Source organism: Pteropus alecto, unplaced genomic scaffold (assembly GCF_000325575.1).
Source record: "Pteropus alecto unplaced genomic scaffold, ASM32557v1 scaffold25, whole genome shotgun sequence".
Taxonomy (NCBI): Eukaryota; Metazoa; Chordata; class Mammalia; order Chiroptera; family Pteropodidae; genus Pteropus; species Pteropus alecto.
The window spans coordinates 4,151,144-4,167,654 of record NW_006441955.1 but is presented as its reverse complement, the minus strand read 5'-3'; the positions used below and the strand labels follow the sequence as shown (position 1 = coordinate 4,167,654).

Genomic DNA, 16,511 nt, shown 5'->3' with positions numbered 1-16,511 from the left:
CTCATTCCTCTCATCTCTGTTTGCAATTCCAACATCAGCTCTTCAGAGAAGCAACCCCTGAACCCCAGACTCAATTAGGCCCCAAAGCTCTTCTCCTTTGAGGCCTTCCTCACTTTCACAGTGACTAAATAGGGATCTGTCCCTTAGAGTGGGAGAGCTGTGAAGGCAGCAGCTCGGTGGCTTTGCTCCCTGCTTCTCTCTAGTGTCTGGCAAGAGAGGCCTCTGTTACTGAATGAAGAAGCTCATAGCCTGGGAATAGGGCGGGTACATCTTTAAAGCCTCTGTCCTGCTCCAGGCAGGCTAGGCTCTGTACTGTTGGTGACCAGGAGAGAGAGGGTTGGATTCCACCCAAGAGATTCCAGAAAGACTTCCTAAAAGAGGGAATGTTTTAGTTAGCCCAGTTTTTCTCAACCAGGGGTCATTTTTGTCCCCCATGAGACGTTTGGCAATGTCTGGACATATTTTGGTTGTCGCAATGGTGGGGAGGCTGCTCCTGGCATCTAGTGGATAGAGGCCAGGAATGCTAAGCATTTTGTGATGCACAGGACAGCCTCTTACCCAAATAATTCTCCAGCCTAAAATGTCAGTGGTGCTGAGGTTGAGAGAAACTGTTCTAGACAGAATGCAGAATGCAAGCAAATGCCTAGATGTTGGACGACTCAGGTACGCTAGGCCTGATATGGCTGAAATTTAGGGGCAAGGAATGTGTTATTATAGTGGGAGGTGAAGTTAGAAATTCTTTGAATATTGGCTTTCTAGATTGTCAGTACTGTTATAAATCTACCACCAGGGAGTTCTGAGATCAGCTGGCAGTGGGAGACAATCTTAGGCCCAGCTGGAAGGGGACCCTGCCCCTAATACATGGCTGAAACAGGACTTTGCATCCCTCTGCAGAGAGCTGGACAGCCTTGTACAGTCCTCACAGTACTGCAAAGGAGAGAACCACAGGCACTTTGAAGGAGGGGTGAAGCTTGGTGTGGGAGCCTTCAACCTGGTGAGTGGCGTGCCCCTCCCCCTGTCCACAGTGTCTGGGCCCAGATTAATCTCCCCTGCACAGCCCTGCCACACACGTGGTCTCTGCTGGGCTACTGTGCCAGGCCCTGTGCCAGCCCTGAGACCCAGTGATGAAGCAGGCACATTGCCAGCCTGGGGGCTCACGACTGGGGTGGGGGTGAGGATAGGTGCCAGCATTCGCTCCAGAGTCTCTTCTGTGAATTCCCAATTCAAGTTGTAAGCTTGAAATCCAACATGGTGGCAGTATTTATAGCATCGGAAATGGACAAACATCATAAATCGGGGCCCTTTCTGCCCCGGAGAGTGGGTGGTTAAACATTGACCAGTGTCAGGGAAGAAGACAGGCCTGAAAACAGCTCTTGACCCACAGGGAACAGAGAGCCAAGCTCCTTTCTGGAGGAGTTGTGGAAAGTTTCAGGGAAGGGGCAGTATTTGAGCTTGATCTTGAAGGATCCATAGGTAGGGGAAATTTTCCAGGCAGGGAAGGGGTCCTAGGCAGAGGGAGCAGTGAGAGCCAAGGGAGGGAGGCTCAGAAGAGCTGTGCCTGCTCCTGGGAGGAGGAGCTGCTCATAGATGATTTGGGCTCCTGGCCTAGGGACCTTCCCAAAAGTGTGCGTGTGTGTGTCAGGGGGCAGGGGTGGAGGGTAGGCTCTCTCCCCTTCAGGCAAAGCCTATTCAAAGAACAGGCCTTGTGGGTGGAGGGTCCCTGCCCCACTCTGGGTTCTAGTTTCCTCATATGTAAAATGGGAGCAGTAATCCTGGGCCAAGTGCTGAGTAATACAAGCTGCAAAGTACACTGGATGCTTTAGCAGGTTATAACCAGACCGTCCTCAGTTCAAGAACTGGCTCTGCCTCTAATGAGCTATGGGGCCTTGGATGTGTTCTATCATTTATCTGTGCCTCTGTTTCTCCATTTGTCAAAAGAGGCAATAATTCCTTCTGTGCAGGATCATTCTGAGGATCAAATGCGATGACAGAACCCCCAGTGAAAAGTAGGGATTCGGTATAATAACAACAATAGCTAAGTGTTATGTGCAGGTCCCCTTCTATGTGCTTTACATATATTATTTTGATTCATCTGCACAGCACACCTATGAGGTAGGGGCTATTATTATTTTCATTTCACAGATAAGGAAACTGAGGCATAGAGAGGCTATGTAACTTGCCCGAGGTGACTCTGCTGGAAGTAGTAAGACTAGGATTTGGATGTAGTCTGCTTCTGTCATACTGTAGTGCTTCTCTGTATGGGGCAGTTGGCTTTCCAGGAAACCTGGGGGCATTACAGAGACAGAGCCTGCACACCTGGGATTACCTCCAGGACTTTGGGGGATGGGGAGTAGGAGGGGGAGCCCCCACCCCTCCACATGCCCAGCTGCCTCTGTTTCTGCAGACGCTGTCCATGCTTCCTACTAGGATCCTGCGGCTGCTAGAGTTTGTGGGGTTTTCAGGAAACAAGGTAACCACCTGCTTTCTGGGGCCCCTGACCTGCCTGGCCCCAGGACAAGAGCTCAGTTGATGGGGTGGGGCCGAGGGGTTGTGTGGCCCAGATGCCAGTCCTGGCTCAGCCCCGCTTGCTGTGTGGCCCTGGACACGACCCAAACCTCGCTGGGCCTCAATTTCCTCTCAAGGCTAATGGGGCCAGTGATCCCTGCCTGGCCTCTCACAGGATGGAGGCTCTGGGGTTAGGGTAGGTGTGAAGGGCAGTTTCATGGGGTGGCCTAGGGGCATGTTCTTTGAGCCTGACAGGTGTCAGGAACCTGGTCTTTCTCTCTTCAGAAGACCTGGAGCAAGCCCCTTCCCCCTGGATGGGACCATCATCTGATCTGGGAGATGCCCAACGGAAACCCTACTGTGCACCAGGCCTTGGGGACTGAAAGCAAAGGAGTCACTTTACTGAAGTTTTACTGAGGGCATGAATATGAGTACCAGGTAGCAGCAGGTCAGGAAGGGCTCCCTGGTGGAGGAGGCCTGCCGTCATAGAAGGAGCATTGGCCTAGAAGGCATCCCCTTCTCCCGGAGACTCTGAGCAAGTCCCTGTGATTCTGAGCCTCTTTTCAGTAAAACATGGGACTTGTTTTAGACCAGGTCAGTGTTTCTCAAACTTGGACTTTCTCCAGCCCATCTTGATTTTTGCCGTGTCCATGGACCTCTCTATTATTATTTATGTATTATTTTTCTGAAAAGTGGCTTATTTTTTTTTTACTGAATCTCCTTTAAATTTATTTAAAGGAAACATCATACACAGAAAGCCTATAGTATTTAGCGTGATAAGAGCATAATCATAACAATAAATACTACGAGGACCAAACTGTCTTATGAAAGCCCCACTAGGTTGTGTGCTCTACCAAGGCTGTTAATCTTTGTGAGAAACGTTGCCTAGAGCGAGAGCGATGTTGAACACATGACAGCACAGGACTGAGGCATTCTGTCCACCATCAGGAGGACAGACAGAGAACCGAGAAGGGAAGACCCTCATTTGGGACTCTGCTTCCCCATTGCCTGTCCCCAGACCTCTAAAATCTTGGTCGTGATCTGTGGTCCATGGCCTAGACCTGGGGAGACACTGGCTGGACACTCTGTGGGTCCTCCTCAGTTTTGTTTTCTTAAGAAGGCCCTTGAGTCACAGTAGGATTTCAGGATGATGATGCAAGGGAAGAGCATGACAAAGGCCGAGAGGTGGGACAGTGTGGACTGAAAGTGGCAAGGCCAGAGGGAAGAGACCTCCAGCACCAGCTCTGGCCCCATCTTTATCCTGAAAGGAGGGGATCCTTGGAAGGGGTGAGACAGGGCTGAGGCAGGTCATATTTGTATGTTAGAAAGATTGAGAACATCCTGGAGGATAGACCCAGAGGCAGGTTGCAGGCTGGGATACAAGTGGGGTCTGGCCTCTCACACCTCCCCAGCCAGGCTCTGGAGCCTTTTCGTCCAGGAAGCCTTCCCAGACCACAGTCCTCATGGCCCCTTCTGTGCCCTGAGCCTGTGGTTAGAATTATCTGCCTCCTTGTCATTCTGCCTCCTACTACCAGACCTGGGGCTGCTCAGGGCCTCAGCGCCTACCATGGGTTTAGCAAGTGAATAAATGAAGGGATGGGGGAAATGAAGGACACCTGGACCCAAGCCTTTTCCCTGGCCTTGGCAGCAGTGTCCCTCCCACCAGGAGGCACCGGGAGGGGTAGCCTCTTGCCCTGGGTGTACAGCCTGGAGCAGCTGACCTGGACTTCAGGGTCCAGTGCTCTCCCACCCCTGTGCCAGCAGCATTTCCCTCAGAGCTGTCCAGTGACTTTCATGTCCTTGCTGGCCTCAGCCTGTCCCCTGTGCCCCCCAGGACTACGGGCTGCTGCAGCTGGAGGAGGGTGCCTCCGGACACAGCTTCCGAGCTGTGCTCTGCGTCATGCTGCTGCTGTGCTACCACACTTTCCTCACCTTTGTGCTAGGTAGGCACGTACGGGGCCTCTGGGGTGTGGTTGGCTTTCAGGGAAAAGGGCAAGAGGGTGAGGAGCCGCAGACCCTGCTTGGGCCCCCGAGACTGGGGATGGGGCACTGAAACCAGAAACAACCCAGCTACATCAACTGTCCTGAAGCCTGGCCTGATGACCACTCACTTCCTCACAATTTTGACCAGGGTTCCAGCTTCAGATTTCTCATCTGTGAAATGGGAGTGATCATGCCCACCTTGAAGAGGGTGTGAGGATGCTACAGGCAGCTCCTTGGGGTCCTGGGCACAGCCTTGGCAGGCATGGACTCTCTTGGTTATTGAGCCCTGTGGTATGCTGGGGGTGATAGCTGCACTACCTTATTTAATCCTCACATCACCCTGGAGATAGAAAAATTATTATCCCCATTTCACAGAGGAGGAAACAGAAACAGAATTATTATCCCCATTTCACAGAGGAGGAAACAGAAACCCTGAGAAGCTCCCAGTAGGTTGCTGGGAAGATCACAGACGCTGGTGGTGGGGGGGACTCACGTTGTTCCCTCACCTCCGGCAGGCACTGGGAATGTCAACATCGAGGAGGCAGAGAAGCTCTTGAAGCCCTACCTGAAGCGATACCCTAAGGTAAGCCTCACCTCCCGCCAGACACCACGGCCCGTGTATGCCCCGTGAACCCACACGGACCCACATGCGTGTCTCTGCAGGGCGCCATCTTCCTGTTCTTTGCGGGGCGGATCGAAGCCATTAAAGGCAACGTTGATGCAGTGAGTAATGGGGTCCGGGCTGGACCCCTTGGGGTGGCCCAGGCCAGCAGGAAGTCAGCCACAAAGGGACATACTCAGGGACAGAGCCAACTGCGGGGAGGGCCCCAAGAGAGAACTCACAGGAGAGCGGAGGCGGGAGAGGCCCTTCCAACCAAAGCAGTCTGGGAAGACGAGGAGGAGATGGCATGTGTGGAGTAGGATTTTGACAGGGAGATATAAGACTGCAGCGTTCCTGCAGAGGGAGGTGCTCGAGTAAGTCAGGGAGGTGGGCCGGCCTGCCTGTTCAGGGCATAGTGATCTGCCAGAACCTGGTGAGTGGGGTGCTGGTGCCAGGGAGTGAGGCTGGCACCTTGACGGCCTGGATGAGAAGAACAGACTCCATAGGTGGGAGGGAGCCACCGAAGGGGCTGGAGCAGTGAGGCTTGTAGTCCTGGCAGCTCTAAGCCAAGGCCCTGGACGGACTCCGCAGCGTGGAGGTCTGGGGTCTCTCACTGACCCTGGGTGTGACTCTTCAGGCACGAGGACAGCTGCCCTAGGTCCAGGTCACTTTGGAGGAGCTACTAGAACCTTTGGAGTTTGCTCTGAGACATAGACATTATTATATCACTTTAATATTAACACTCTCCACTGCCTGTTATCTCTCCATTAAATAGCTCTAGCCTGTCCTTTCATTTTGTGAAAGGTTAGAGTCCCAGACAGAGGCAGTAACTGGGCCTAAGGTCAAGTAAGATTTAGGGTGAAGAGTCGAGACTGGAGGCCGGATACCCTGTCTCCCCTAACCCTCCCCTCCACCCCCAAAGCCTGGCACAGGGCTGGACCACTGTGTGTTGGAGGAGACAGCCTACTGTGGAGTAGGGCCAGTGCAGAGGGCACAGAGAGTGGGGGGCACGGGCCAGGGATGCACCTGCTGAGGCTGACCGGCAGGTGCCCACAGGCCATCCGGCGGTTTGAGGAGTGCTGTGAGGCCCAGCAGCACTGGAAGCAGTTCCATCACATGTGCTACTGGGAGCTGATGTGGTGCTTCACCTACAAGAGCCAGTGGAAGATGGCCTACTTCTATGCTGACCTGCTCAGCAAAGAAAACTCCTGGTCCAAGGTGAGCTGACGCCATGCGCTGGGGGGCACTGCAGGACTAGGCCAACCCAGATCGGCCATACCCCTAACTGAGCACAGATATCCCAGCTGGAATTTAAACAGAACCATAAGTCCTAATAGAACTCAGGGTTGGAAGGAACTAAAGACCATCAAGAGCAGAGAAACTTTGGAACTATAATGTGTTGGTCAAAATTTTTAGTCACAAAGGACAGAAACATGACTCACACTGTCCAAATTGGTGCTACCCAATAGAACTTTCTGTTACGGTGGAACTGTTCTGTTTGTGCACATCTGACGTGGTAGCCACCAGCCACATGCACACACACTGAGCACTCGAAATGTTCCCAGTGCAACTGGGAAACTGGGTGTGCTCAATGTCATTTCATTTTAATTAAATCGAACTTAAAGAGTCACTTGGGGCTAGTGGTCACTGTATTGGATTATGCAGATCTAAAACACAAAAAGCTCATTGGTTCACATGACTGAAAGTTCTAGGCACAGCTGACTTCAGGTAGGGCTGGACCTGGGAATTCAAATTACATCCTCTGGGCTTGGTTTTACCATCTGTGGCTATATTCTCCGCTATGACATCTTTGGTGTGCAGGCAGGTTCTCTCCGTGTGACAGGCAGGATAGCCATGGGGTGCTTGTCTCTAACTCACCTCTTCCCTTTGGTCTCATCTGAAGTCCCACAACAGAGCCTCACTGGTCTGGCACAGACCACATGTGATGTCTGGAAACAGACGGGTGGGAAGACTCACAGATCAAGAGTAGAAGGGGGGTGGTTTCCTAGAAGAAAAGTGATGCGATATCCCCAAAAGAAGCATGGGGGGCGGGCGGGGGAGGCATTAAAGATATGCCATGTAGGCAAAACAAAGCAAAATAGGAACCCAGCGTAGGTGAAAACTTGTAACATCAAGGTAAGTGGTGAAATAGGTATTAGCCATCATCGTCGTAGTAATGATATCATGGAATTCTGAACCAAGAGTCTTAGAATCATCTAGGTAATCAGAGAGCATCTAATCTGGTATTGACAACCACACCAGACAAACACAGCACGTGGCAAACATAGCACATGTGTCTTAGTGGCCTTGAGTCCCTATTTCTTATCCCTCCCGCCTCTGCATGAAAGGACCAAGTGGAAAGGGGATTCTCCAGGTCTGGGCCAGGTGGAGCCGGGAGAAGGTGCAGGCCTTCACTGAGCTCTGACGGTGTGACCAGCACTTGCCATTTCCTCCACACCACGCCCAATGAGGTAGTAGTTCTCTCCACTGGGTACACAAGGGACACTGAGGCTAAGAGAATATATGACTTTCTTGGCCCACACAGCTGTGGGTGACAAACACGGGATTCGAAGACAGTTCCGTGTGACTCAAAGACTCATGCTTATCTCTTGCTCCTCAAGTCCTCCCAAGGAGGCCTGGCTTGCTTTGAGACACCCCTGTGGTTGAAGGTGCTTCCTCAGGCCCAGCCCCTGAGGGCCAGGCATTCAGTCCTCACCTCCCACTCCCAATGAGAGCACAAACTTGGGGAACCTTTTTGAGCTAAAGCAACCTAGTAGCCTTCTTGTGGAGTGACACAGGCAGCTGGGTACATGTACATGGGGAAGAAGAGGCCTGGGGTAGTCACACAGCTGCTGTGAGGAGCAGAGGGAGGGCCGGGTCTCCCGGGTGTCAGGAAGTCTGGCTGTGAGTCTATTCAGCCTCTAGCTCACTGTGTGGTTTTGAGGTGGTCAGTTCCTCTCTCTCTGCATTACTTTCCTCAAAAGAGTTTCCTATGAAAGTGGGAGATGGAAGGAACTAAAGACCCCTCAAACACTTTGAGTCCTGGGGCTTCATTCATTCCTAATCTCCAGCACTTGGCTGCCACAGAGTCCACCAACTTTCAGCTCTAGGGATTTGGCCTGTCGCCGTTGCCATACGCATCAGCCCCTCTGCTCAGCATCCCTCTCTGCCTGGACTATGCGAGTTGTCCCAGTTGGAGCCTTCGTGTTTCCCCCAGTGCTTACAGCTTGAGATGGCCAGAAACTAGGTGGTGACAACTGTGTGCTCAGTGCTGTAATGGGAGAATCTGAAGGGAGCTCAGAGGTAGCCTAGCCAAGAAGACAAGGAAAGCTGCAGAAAGAGGAGACATCTGAACCCATTTCTGGAGGAGGAAGAATTAGGGTGGCAGAGTGGAGGAAGTGAAAGGACACGCAAAGCCAAGAGAACAGCAAGGGCAAATGCACAGGAGCCAGGGTGCTGCCATGAAGTTCTGTGTCGCCAGATGAAGGGGCCTGGGTGGGAGTGCAGGGGGACTATGGAGGGACCATCCCCTCTAAGTCACTTTCTGTATGCTTCTTCAGGACAAAAACTGTCTGACTGTACAAACCCTGGTAGAGTAATACAAAATAAATGTGTGAAATCAATGGGCAATCAGTCAGATAACCCTGGGGAGACAGGACTTCCTTTAGGGAGGTGGCAGCTGTTTTCCAGCAGTATGGTCCCATAACATCCTTTAATAAGTTGATGTCACAACTCTTAAGTCACTACATCTGCCCTAACTACTGGTGACTCAGTGTGGGGGAGCTGCCCAGGAGGCATAGGAGAAGGCAGCAGACAAGGCTGGTGGAGAATAGACAATGGCATCCTAGGAAGAGGAAGGCACAGGCAGAGGCCTGGGGTGAGTTTAAGGAGTGATGGGGAAGAAATGGCAGAAGAGGAGCCAGAAAATCAGGTCACGGAGGCCCTGAGTGGCTGTTTAGACTTTACTCTGACAGTGAAGGAGCGCTTGATGCTTGTGGCTTAGATATGTGCTTAAGAAATCCCTCCGGCTGTTGGTGGGCACCCCCACGCAGAAGCTGGGTGCCTTTGATGTATTCTGGAGACAGCCCAGCAGCCAGTGTGACTAGAGTAGTGTGAGGGAGGGGGAAAGAGGAGGAGACGAAGCTGGAGAGGAAAATGGGGGAGCCTGGGTAGGCTCTTGCAGACCATGACAGGGAGTTTGGGTTTTATCCTAAGTGTGATGGGGTATCGTGAGATTTCAAGGACAGACTGATGTGATTTGACTTAAAAAGATCAGAGGGGCGATGGTGTGGGAAATGGCTTGTAGCGGGCAGGAGTGGGAGCAGGGAGATCGGTTAGGGGACCAGATAAACTAGGACAGTAGGAAGACAGCCCTGGTGGCTTGGAGCAGGGAGACAGTGTGGAGGCGGGTGTAATGATTGCGGCGATAGGGCAAGGCCAGTGGGATTCAAGAGCTAGATGGGAGGTAAAATCACGATGACTTGGTTGGTGACTCAGCGCCAGGGTGGGGAGGAGGGAGAAAGCAAGAATGACACTGGAAGTTAAAGATGGAATGGGGAACAGGTTTTAATAAGGGGAGATTCTTCTTACCACACCCCACAAAATCCAGCTTTTCCACATTTTGTGAAGGGCAGACTGAGGTGCTGAGGGCAGAGTGGAACTGGGAGTAGCCCTGGGCTTCAGCATGGGTGGGGCTGCCAGGTGGAGGCTGTTTTCCACCTTCTCCAGAGACTAGACTCCAGGATGTCCTGCTCCTTTTTCCTCCTCCACTCACTAACCACACTTCTTTCTGGGTTAAGGCAGGTAGTTCCCTGGCAGCAGCCCCAGGTGGCAGGAGATGTGGTTCAAGACTTGGCCACTGGGGGGCAGCACAGAGCCAGACTCCTCTGGAGCTGGACTTCTGGGGAAGGGCGTCGCTTTCAGGGTGGACTTTCTGGGAGAGGGAACGGGGGTCTGCACAGTTGCACCTTCTCCATCAGGCATTGTCTTTGGGATCAGGTGAGGTGATGTATGTAGTGCCTGGTACACAGTAATGTGTTTCCACCAAGGAACCCTGAGCTGAGCCCTGACCCAGGTGCTGCTCCCTCTTCTGGCCTCACACCTCTTCCTTTACGCATCCCATACTTTGTGCTAGCTATTTGTATGCTAGTTATACACAGGCTCAGCTCAGGCTGTTCCCCCTGCCTGGAAGGTTCGTTCTCTGGTCTTTGTGAATCTTCCTGTTGACCTTCAAGGGCCCAGGCTGAAGTCATCGCTTCCCAGAAGCCCTTGCTGCCCTGTCTTTGTGTCTCTATCTCAGCCTCGGCACTGCCCTGTGCATCCACTAGTTACCTGAGTCATTCTCTCCACTGCTTCAGAGTGGAAAGGGCAGCTGCTTTGACATGGGCCCGTTCTGGATTTAGCTCCCAACTCAAGTCCTCGAGTTGTTTCAGCTTCCTCACCCTCAGTTTCTCCCCTGGGGTTTGGGGATAATGTTAGCTACTATGCTGAGCCAGATGAGGTATTTGTGCCAAATGAGGTCCAAATGAGGTATTTGTGCCAGTCTGAGGCTGTAATTGGAGGGCAGGTTGCTAGCACCTGACTGTTGCTCTGCCTCCAACAGGCCACCTACATCTACATGAAGGCCGCCTACCTCAGCATGTTTGAGAAAGAGGACTACAAGCCGTTTGGGGATGACGAAGTGGAGTTGTTTAGGTGAGCCCTACCACTGCAGCCCCATTGTAGGCCTCAGCCAGCCTCTGTCCACAGACACTCTGAGCTGTGGGCATCAAGGAGGGAGGTGGGGTGGGGTGGTCATCTCTCCTGGCCCTCAGCATCCTGACCCTCCCTCAGGATTGTCCATCATCCCTTTCCATCACCACTCCTCCTTTGTTTTGTGAATCAAATAAAAAATGTATTTAAAGAGCGTGGCATAGGGCCCAGAGCCACTAAATGGTGGCTGTTTTATCTGTACTGCTGCGTTTAGGTCTAGAGCAGGGCTCAGCCTCAGCAGGCTGAGAATGGAGCCTAGGGCCTTCCTCCAGTTGTGGTGAGGGTTGGTTCCGACATGCTTCCTGGGCCACCAGTGTCACAATCGTAGGGCATTTATCATTTATCTGAGTGCCTCCATTTCTTTATCTCATAACTCTCCCAGAAAGCACATGAGGGTAAGTATCTGTGGGGGAGGAAGATAATTTTCCCTGTATTCTGCTAGGTTTTGGCTGAGATCCCCCTGTAATAAAAGACAGATTAACAGAAGAAAGACAAACAGAAGTTTAATCACATGTATTCCTCCTGTATACATGGGAGAGACCCAGGGAAACTGAGTAACTCTCTGAAATGGCCCAAGCCATCGCCTTAAATGCCATCTCCAACGGAAGACAAAAGATGTTGGGGTGGCGAGTCAGTTATGGGAGGTTTTCAGGTGAAACATGGGAAAGAACGGTAAGGTTGTTGACACAGATTTAAGCGTCTGTCTTCTTCCTCTCCTTCCTGGTACAGGTAAGGAGACACCCTTACAAACGAGGACTTCCCTTATAAATATCTCTCAAGAAAGGCAACTTCCAGTAGGTTTTCAGAGTTTTTCCTGTATCTGCTGTTTCTTAAAAATATGCAACCCCCAAAAATTCTTATTCCAAATTTTGGGGTAACAAATTCTGCTCCCCTTCATATCATTGTCTCCATTTTAGAGATGAGAAAACAGGCCTGGAGAGGTTCCACAGTGAATAAGCAGGGGAGGCATTTGGCAGGGGGACCTTACAACTAGGTCCAGCTGTTTCCTGGGCTTGGATGGCTCAGGCTCGAGCATCACAGCCACACCCTGTGACTATGGCAGAAATCAGGGGATGGGATGGAACTGGATGTGTGAGGCCTCAGATGTGGAGGTTTGCCTAGCCGTACACCACGTTTTACTCTGCCTTTGGAAACAGCTGAGGAGGCCACAACTCACGTGGCAAGAGTTAATGAAAGGTTCGAGCTGTGTGGTCTTGAGCAGATCCCTCCCTTTTTCTGGGTGTGTTAGTCTGTCCTGTGAAATGGGAGTCAGACTTCCCCTGGGCCCTCCGGAAAGGGAAATGGGGCCTAGAAGCGGAGGAGGGACAACTAGAAGACAGAGCAGGCCCGGGGCACTTGCGTAAATTCTCACCTCTGCTGGCTGGTGCAGAGGAGCCCCTTGCTTAGCCAGAGAAAGTGGGCAGGTCTCAGGACAAGGCCTGTGAAATAAGGCCATAGCCGAAGGCTGTGAGTGCAGCACCATCATATAGATGGAAAAACTGAGGCCCAGATAGGTACCAAGCAGAGGCTGGAGAATCTGGGGACTCTCAGTTCTCTCCAGCTTTTTCTCACCCTTATCCCACCCTCTTCATCTCTTTTGCAGAGCTGTGCCAGGCTTGAAACTCAAGATTGCTGGGAAATCTCTACCCACGGAGAAGTTTGCCATCCGGAAGTCCAGACGCTACCTCTCCCCCAAACCTGTCTCATTGCCAATCCCTGCTCTGGTGGGTAGGAGAGTTTTGACTAGCCTTGAACTCTAGTTTGGAATTGTAGGAATTAGCTGAGAGCCAGGGATACCATGGACCAGGGGGAAGTGGATGAGGGAGAAAGACCTTCAGGCCACAGGGGCCTGGAGAGGATTTCAGTTAACCTGGGATTGAGAAGAGGAACACAGAGGAGTCTGAGCCAGCCCTGCCTCTGAGAAAGTGCTGGTCTCCTGAGGGTGGGTTAGGGAGACCAGTGACCAGGCTAAAGATAACTCAAAGCAGAAAGAGCATCCCTCCTAGCCAATCCCACACCCCTGTCCCCAGGTGGAAGCATCACTCAGCTGTTTGTGTTCCCACCCTGTCTGTTTCAGTCTTGTCACATGATTATAATTGTCGTTTACACTGTTCCCTTCACTGGACCAAACTTTTCTGAGGCCTAGGTTCATGTCATATTCAACTCCTAAATAACAATAATAATAACTGACATTGTTATTAGGCACTTGCCGTGTTCAAGGCTCCTTACACCCATTGCCGATGGCCTCATTTGATCTTCATAACAACCCTCTGAGGAGGTGCTGGTGGTGTCCCCATTTTACAGATGGGGATACTAAGGCCTAATAGATAAGCAATAAAAGTAGAAAGATAAAATATGTAATAAGTGGATAAGATATAAGTAGAAAGATAAAATAACTCATCTAGGTCGCATAGCTAGTGAGAGTCAGAATTTAAACCCAGGTAGTCTGGTTCCACAGCCTGTACTCTGAACTACTTATGATGTTATGATGCTAATTCCATGCGTGATTTTAGCAGACAAGGTTCCAGTTTGTTAAGTCCTTGTTATTCAAATAGTAAGGCAGCCAGAAAAGTAGAATGGGCCTCTAGAGACCATTTTCTGATCCTGGCTCTATTATTCACTCATTGTGTGACCTTGGTTAGGGTCCCCCCACCCTATATGTAAAATGAGAATGTTTTATACCTTGCCCATTTCATAGAACAGTTATGAGAATCAGCTGATAAAATGTGTTAAACACTTTATAAATCAAAAAGTTCAATATTTATAGAATTTATTTAGAACTTGTATCCTGAATATTTCTAAACAGATTTTGAAATATTTTATAGTTTAAAATATACAGTAAAGCTATTAGCATCAAACTGGGGGGAGGGGTGGGTGTTGTAAGGAAGGGCAGGGGAAGCAACTATACCAAAAATTTAGTGGAGAATTTCTGAAACTATAATCTGTAAAATACCACTTATGCGTAAAATGATTTCTGTAATTAAATACATTGGGGAAGACTGGCCTAAACAAAGTTTATATACTGTAGACCATCTTGGAGCCTTTATATGTTAATCTGCAGGGTGTGTCCAAGAAGCTTGAATATGGTTTTTCCTTAAATTATTTGGCCATGGAACTTTTTTTAATGGAACATTTGCTAACTTGGGACCATATAATGATTTGGAGAAACTCAGATCTAAACTTAAATTCCTTCTCTAGAACATAACAAGAACCATAATGTCTTTCTGGAACTTCATGTATATAAGTCACTTTCACATCTATTACCTGGTTTGATAGTTTAGGAAATGCTAATTTAAGCTAACAGATTTACTATAAGTGAAAATTTAATTTAGTATTCTGAGCTTCTTAGCAGTCAAGGCAGAAAAAAGAAATCAGGACCTGTTTGGTTTTCATGATGGAACTCAAGCCCAGTGCCTTGAGGGAATAGGAGAGAGCGTGACATAGACTTAAGCTCTATTGGAAATCCTGAAGTGCTTAAGAAAATTATGCACCCCCCTTCCCCAATTTAGGAGCCAGAAGGGCTTTAAGTGATACTCTGATCACTAATAGGGAAATTGAGGCCCCACTGAGGAGGAAACCTAGCACTGACTTGCTCCCCTGCCCTCAGGAAATGATGTACATTTGGAATGGCTACGCTGTGATTGGGAAGCAGCCCGAACTCACAGACGGGATACTTGAGATTATCACCAAGGCTGAAGAGATGCTGGAAAAGGGCCCAGGTGATTACTACCCCCAGGCCCTTGAACCTGCCAGGCTGGGTCAGACCACACAAATCTTTACAGTTGAAGGTTCCCTCTACCAAAAATGTCCTTTCTTACCTCTCTAACCTGGTAACTGACCTTTGCCTTTCTAGACTGAGCTGCACTGGCAGCTCTTCCAAGCTGTCCCTTTTCCCCCAGGTAGGGTCAAGGCCTCCTCTGGGCTCCCATAGCCCCTGGGCTTCCTGCAGTCAGTCCTGGTCTCGCTGTATTGTCGTCGTCTCAGTATCTGTCTTTCCTTCCTAGATGTGAGCTCCCTGAGTTGGGGACCATGTGAGTCACCTCTGTGTCCCCAGGGCCCAGCAGAGTAGGGGCCCCATGAGTAACTGTTGCAGAAATGAACAAGCCTGGTTTCTTCCCTCACTCCTTATTGTCAGAGAATGAGTACTCAGTGGATGATGAGTGCTTGGTGAAGTTGCTGAAAGGACTGTGTCTGAAATACCTGGGCCGGGTCCGGGAGGCTGAGGAGAATTTCAGGAGCATCTCTGCTAAGTAAGTGCTTCTGTGGGGGCTTCCGCTCCAGACTGCCTGCTGCTGGGCCTGGGTCTCCTCTGTAGAATTCCCAGGGCAGCTGCTTCCTCATGCACCCTCCAGAGCCTGGCGCTAGCCTTCCTCTATTTACTACACATGTATTAGTGTATACTCTGTGCCAGGACACTTGCTGGGCACAGATCTTGCAGTCCTGTCCCCCAGGGCCAGCAGATTGCCCAACTACAGGAGCCCATCCACACTGAGTTTCGCGTGAATGGTGCCCCCTGAGGTTTGTAATTCAGCAACTCTGCCTTTGCTCTTGGGGACTGCAAATGTTACAGATATACAGCTACAGGCAAATCAATCTGGTACGATCCAGGCTGTGTTAAAGGAAAGCAGAGAGGACAGCAGGTGCCCTGAGGAGGGACCTAAGTCTAAAGTGAGACAGCAGGAAAGGCTTTTCAAGGATGCCATTTAAATTGTGAGCTTTATCAGGGAGAGAAAGCAAGGGAGGGGTTTAGGTCTAGCATGTGCAAATGCTCGGCAGACACCAGAGGTTGGGGGGACAGTGGTTAGGTCCTTCCCTGTCTGGATGAAATTACAGAAGGAAAGAGGTGCAGATGAAATAAGTTTGTGTGTAGGGGAGGCGGGGGAGGGCTAGATTGAGAAGGGCCGAGTTGTTTTGCTTACAAGGCTGAACTTTATCCTGTAAACAGAAGAGAGCCAGGAAGGCTACCAGGCAGGGGATTTTAAAAGGGCAGAACTGGATTTTAAAAGGATGTCTCCAGGGCAGCATGGTGTGGTAGGTCAGAGGGGCCAGATTAGGGACAGGAGACTTCCCAATGTAATAAATCATTCATCCTGGAAAAAGGGGGTTGGGGACTGAGGTGGGGGTGGGCTAAGGGTATGACATGAGCCATAGGCTGTCAGAGAGTTGGGGTCCCAAGTGCAGAGGCCTGGAAAGCGCTGCCGTGGATCTCAAGCTTTTCTAGGGCTAGGTAGTGGGAACCTTCCCAAATTGGAATGTTGATCAGGAAAGTCCACTGGAGGGCACGGGGTGGATTCTCCTGTTCGGGGAAGACTCGAAAGGAGAAGCCTGAAGGACGTCTCAAATGCAGAGCCTGTAAGCCGTGTCCTCTCCTGTCCCACAGTGAAAAGAAGATTAAATATGACCACTACTTGATCCCAAACGCCCTGCTGGAGCTGGCCCTGCTGTTTATGGAGCAAGACAGAAACGAAGAGGCTGTCAAACTCTTGGAAACTGCCAGGTAAGACTTGATTAGCCTTGGTCAGTCCTTTGCTCCCAGTGAGCTCGGGAGCTTTGCCTCGGGTAGGGGAGGAGGAGCCTGGGCAGCAGGGAGGGAGGGTGCTGGCAAGGGCCATATGCCAGCCCAAAGGCCAGGCCCATGTCCCTGGAAAAACTCAGCTCTCGCCTGGTGTAG

The 16,511-nt window shown here is 50.8% G+C and overlaps 1 protein-coding gene across 4 annotated transcripts in view; it reads left to right on the top strand.

Annotated features, from left to right (window-relative positions):
- Nucleotides 1–16,511, top strand: part of TTC39A (tetratricopeptide repeat domain 39A) — a 37,163-nt gene that overhangs the window by 19,166 nt on the left and 1,486 nt on the right. The window contains exons 1-12 of one of the 4 annotated variants that reach the window (XM_025052079.1): nt 165–663; nt 895–994; nt 2,405–2,470; nt 4,340–4,448; nt 5,004–5,071; nt 5,152–5,211; nt 6,146–6,307; nt 10,692–10,783; nt 12,444–12,564; nt 14,448–14,559; nt 14,976–15,090; nt 16,221–16,337. In XM_025052079.1, the coding sequence (XP_024907847.1) occupies nt 581–663; nt 895–994; nt 2,405–2,470; nt 4,340–4,448; nt 5,004–5,071; nt 5,152–5,211; nt 6,146–6,307; nt 10,692–10,783; nt 12,444–12,564; nt 14,448–14,559; nt 14,976–15,090; nt 16,221–16,337 (1,205 nt within the window). In that variant the 5' untranslated portion in view covers nt 165–580. The other 3 variants (XM_025052077.1, XM_025052078.1, XM_015595049.2) reach the window with 3 other exon arrangements.